The sequence below is a fragment of the Lolium rigidum genome, chromosome 6 (genome assembly GCF_022539505.1).
Source record: "Lolium rigidum isolate FL_2022 chromosome 6, APGP_CSIRO_Lrig_0.1, whole genome shotgun sequence".
NCBI classification, from domain to species: domain Eukaryota; kingdom Viridiplantae; phylum Streptophyta; class Magnoliopsida; order Poales; family Poaceae; genus Lolium; species Lolium rigidum.
In genome coordinates this window covers 152592497-152597322 of record NC_061513.1, presented here as the reverse complement: position 1 = coordinate 152597322, position 4826 = coordinate 152592497, and the positions used below count along the sequence as shown (strand labels likewise).

At 50.5% G+C, this 4826-nt stretch overlaps 1 protein-coding gene across 1 annotated transcript; it reads left to right on the top strand.

Moving 5' to 3' along the window:
- The first annotated feature begins 368 nt into the window (after positions 1 to 368).
- LOC124665929 lies at positions 369 to 2357 on the top strand. The gene is made up of 2 exons (XM_047203285.1): positions 369 to 1024; positions 1214 to 2357. Exons 1-2 carry the CDS (start codon positions 465 to 467, stop codon positions 1869 to 1871), a joined length of 1218 nt encoding a protein of 405 aa, XP_047059241.1. The 5' UTR covers positions 369 to 464; the 3' UTR covers positions 1872 to 2357.
- Positions 2358 to 4826: the final 2469 nt, after the last annotated feature.

Here is a 4826-nt window from a genome sequence, read left to right as displayed (position 1 = left end):
GACGTCTAGAAGCAAATTTCGTATCTGTTGAAGAAGACTCAGCTTGTGAGTTGGTTTTGTAGTATCTCTATGTGCGGTGGCGCTAAAGCATCGTCAATCCAGCATCATTTGGATATCTAATAAAATTAACTCACGGGGCAAACATCACATTCGACGTGAATCATTTTAGTGGGATCACGCATCGCCCACTCATCAGCACAAAACACAATTTTCTTTTTGTCATTTCATCTATACAAAAGTGAGGCTAGCCCTACAAACACATCCTTTTCATCTGAGCCACAAGTCGAGACGGAAAAGAAACTCCAAAGCAGATAAAATGCAGATTTAGCGCATCAGGGTCAAGCAACCAATTAAACCGTCGGGCTCGCTGTATAAAAGGCAAAACCCCGCGAACCTGTATTGCCCCAAACGAACAAATCCATATCCCCAAGAAGAAATTAAACCCGAACATTACAAACCCTCCCATGTCCGAGCACCACCTCGCCGGCGAGCACCACCCCTCCCCGGCGAGCACCGCCCTGGGTACCCTGCTGCTCCTGCCGTCGGAGCTCCTCCACGAGATCCTCATCCGCCTCGCGCTCCCGGAGCTGCTGCGCGTCCGCTCCGTGGCTCGGCCCCTGTCCCACCTCATCTCCTCCGCCGACTTCCGCCGCTTCTACCACCTCTCCTCCGCCTCGTCCGGCCCGGCGCCGGCGGCCGCGTGGCTGCTCATCTTCAAGAAGCTCCCGCCCCGCGGCGCGGCGCTGCGGGGCTTCCACGGGCCGTCCGGCCGCTGGTTCCGCATCCCCGTCTCCGACATCATCTCCCCCGCCGTGCCCCCCGGGGAGGACCTCTACTTCCTCGCCGCGTCCGGCAGCTCCTTCCTGTTCGCCGCCAACGGGCGCCGCGAGCTCGTGGTGGTCGACCTCTCGTCCCAGTCCGCCCGCCGCCTGCCGCCGTCCCCGCTCGGCCCGCGCGGCACCTCCTCCTGGCGTCGCTTCGGGCTCAAGCTCGTCGCCGATCCCCCCGGATCGAACCGGTTTAGGTACGCGTCCTTTTCTCCCGGAGGAGGATTCCGGCAATCTTGCAGGCCACAGTAACCAGTGCCTTGACGCTTTCCGCACTCCATCACGGCGCTGAAAACAACCAAGTTAATTCGAGTAAATTTGACTGTAACTGTACTTATATGTTTAACAATAATCTGATGCGTGGAAATTTCTCTCACTCTCCGAAGGTTTATGTTCGCGGAGCTGGTGAACAACACGCCATTCCTGTTCGAGTACCAGTCGGACACGGACACGTGGCAGTCATCGGAGGCGGCGCTGGTGGCCGGCCCCTCCGCGCCGGCAGGCCCGGACGGCACGTACCTCTGCGCAGCCCACGCCGGGCCGGACTGCGTGATGGTGTACTCCGGCCCGGGCGCCGACCGGCCGGTCTTCTTCCGGCCGCGGTTCCCGCACAACCTGGGCGGGCACGGCGACCGGCTGCACGTGTACGGCGACGGGAGCGCGGTGGTGGTCCGGTCGACGGCGGTGGAGGCCCGGACGAAGGTGGTGGCGGGCGTGGACCTGTACGGGTTCGGGCCGGACGTCGGGGGCGACTGGCAGCTGGTGTCCACGGTGCCGGGCGAGCTGGTGGAGGGGTTCAGGAAGCCGTACGCCGTGATGACGGGGCTGCTGGCGGAGCGGGAGGGCGTGATCAGGCTCATCCTCATCTCCAACTGCCGGGGCGCCTGGGACCTGGTGTGGCTCTCGTACGACCCGGCCGGCGCCGAGTGGCGGTGGGTGCCCGTGCCGGACTGGGGCGGCGTCAAGGGGCTCAACATGGCCGGCATCGCCGTCTCCTCCACCTTCTCCAGGCTCTGGCCGCCGGCGCCGGCCATCTGCCACTGAACCAAACCGATCGGCGTCTCTGCCGTACGTGTTGCTCGTGTCTGTACAGTCAGTGTGCGCAAGGCAGCGTGGGGAATTATTGTTCATGGGAGATGTCGGCACGGCAACAGAGCTCCCCAACGATCACCCGAGTGGCGCCTCTGCTCTCTCCGTGCCGGTGGGGCCGTCACGCAGTGCGCCATGATCCTGCGCAATAGCTTGGGTGATGCGGACAGGTGATGGCGCGAGTGTGCTAGATAAGGAGTGGTGTGTGCGTGTGTGGTGCTCCTGCCCATCCCATTGTTCATAAACTCGGCCTGTACGTAGTTCTGTGCTCGTGGCAAAGTAATCTTATGTCTCTTCGTGTTCTCGTCGTCTCTCAACCAAGAGAGATGCAGTGCTGCTATCTGTCAAGTAACAGAGTAACTGCAGCTTTGTTAATTACGCAACATTCTGCAGCTGTAAATATACATAACACTTCAGTTTGACACAGTGCTGTATTTTCTATGGCACCTGGGAGAAACCCGGGATATTCACTTTGGCTCATAGGAGCATTTGCTCCTGTTATGTGAATCTACATTTTGAAGTGTCAAAAAATTCTAAAGTAAAATTTTTCATGTACATCTAAACATTTTATGTTCTTACACAAGTTTTCAAAAAAAAAATTAAAAAATTATGGCTCTTGCAAAAAAAGATAAATTTCGATGCTGTAACATGACTACGTACAGGACATTTTTTTGTCTTTTTTATACACGCCACATAAAATGTTGTTTCTTCATGAAAACTTGTGCACTAACATAGAATGTCACGATGTACACCAAAAAATTATGTCAGAATTTTTTGACATTTTTTAAATTAATTTTTAATTATTTTGTATAATGAGAGCATTTGCTCCTATGAGCCAAAACGCCACCTCCGGAGAAACCCCAGTCTTTTACAGTCTCTTGTAGATGAAAAAAGCAAACACATCATTCTCGCCTCAAAAAGGGGGAAGTTTCTGGAGGTGGCGTTTTGGCTCATAGGAGCAAATGCTCCCATTATATAAAATATTTAAAAATTAATTTTAAAAATGTTAAAAAAAATTAACATAAATTTTTTGGTATACATCGTGACATTCTATGTTCGTACACAAGTTTTCGTGAAAAAAAAATATTTTGTGTGGTGTGTAAAAAAAGACAAAAAAATATGCTGTATGTAGTCGTGTTACAACATCAAAATTTGTCTTTTTTACAGGATCCATAGAATTTTTTTTCTTTTTTTGAAAATTTGTGTACCAACATAAAATGTTTAGATGTACATGTAAAAATTTAGTTTAGAATTTTTTAACACTTGAAAATGTGGATTCACATAATGAGAGCAAATGCTCCTATGAGCCAAAGTGCATTTCCCGAAGTTTCTGGACTATTCGGCATGCTGCTCTGTCGACGTGGCCGCTTAACTGCTTAACGTCAAAATCTTTGTGCGTGATGCAGGGTACTGATGAGGACTAGGAAGAGAAAACTGATCACAAGCTTGTGCACCTGTACCGGCGATACGAGCAGAGCGTAAGCGCGACAGTTGAAGATGTAAGCGCTGAAGCGGATGTGTGGTTTTGGCTTCCGAATTTAGGTAATCCGTCAACGTCCTCTTTAGCCTTTGCACAAAGCATGACGACTCTCTCCCAGGTTCGATGACCCGCGAATTTTGGCTTTTATTTATGCGCGCGGATTTATCCCCTAATAATGGATAAAATCGAACGCCAAGCAGAACAACTTGGAATCAGATTAACAAAATATTGCTAGAACCCCAAATGCACTATCAAGCATCGCCGCCGGCTTGCGTCAAGGAGACCTCTCTCCTTTTCCATTTGTGCTTGCAGTTGACCCACTCACTCAAATTTTAAAAAACTCCATCTGCGTATGGGCTACTTCACAAGATTAGAGGGCGCAAAGCCACTTTGAGAACATCTCTATATGCGGATGACACGGCTCTTTTTTTCTGGCCCCTATCAAACAAGACATCTAAAACCTTGCCTCCATTCTCCATGACTTCGATGAGGTCACCGGCCGTTGCACTAACTTTCAAAAGTGCGTTGTTGGTGCCAATTCCTTGTGGACAAATTAACATTGATGATGTCTTTAATAGTCCTCCGGTGGAAAGGCCATCCTTCTTTATCAAGTACCTTGGGCTGCCATCTTCGGTGTGGTGTCTTCGGAGAGGAGATTTTCAACAACTCGAAGATAAAATGGCCGGGAAAATTCAAACTTGGAATGCCAAGTATATTACGACGGCGGAGCGGACCTCGCTTGTCAAATCCATCCTTGCATCCCAAACCATCTATCATTTGACTACTCTAGTGGTTCCTCCCGACACTACGCATGACATGAAGAAAATAGAGCATGCTTTCTTGTGGGCGGCCACCGACAAGGCATCCAGGGGCCAATGCATGGTGAATTGGGACACGGTGTGTAGACCGGAAAATCTTGGTGGCCTTGGCATCCTCAACAGCGATTACTTCACATGAGCCTCCAGTTGAGGTGGCCTTGGTTAGAGTGGAAGGATCTGAGAATATTTGGGTAGGTTGTCAACCCTTGTAGCAAACCGGACATGGAACCATTTTATGCCGCCACTACAATCACGTTGGTAAATGGAGAAAAGACCCTCTTTTGGGAGGCCCTGTGGTTGCACTGTGCTAAACATAGAGACATTAGAGCATCTCCAGCAGTGTCCCCCAAAGCGTCCCCCAAACGGCGCCGGATCGAGCGTTTGGGGGACGTGTTTTGTCCGTGCCGTGTTTGGGGGACGTCGCTCCCCAGCCGCGTCCCCCAAACGTTGTCTCCAAACTTTTTATAACATTAAAATACTCTTTTTTCTTGCATTTTTATTTCAATAGAGAGAAGAAACACTCCACAAACTAATACATAATTCGGAACATGGTTTACACAAACTAAGACATAGTTTGGAACATGGTTTTCACAAACTAATACATAGTTTGAA

Coding starts and splice junctions, on each gene's coding strand:
- LOC124665929 (XM_047203285.1), top strand. CDS start 465: ATGTCCGAGCACCACCTCGCCGGCGAGCACCACCCCTCCCCGGCGAGC. Junction 1,025..1,213: donor CCCGGATCGAACCGGTTTAG/GTACGCGTCCTT, acceptor CACTCTCCGAAG/GTTTATGTTCGCGGAGCTGG.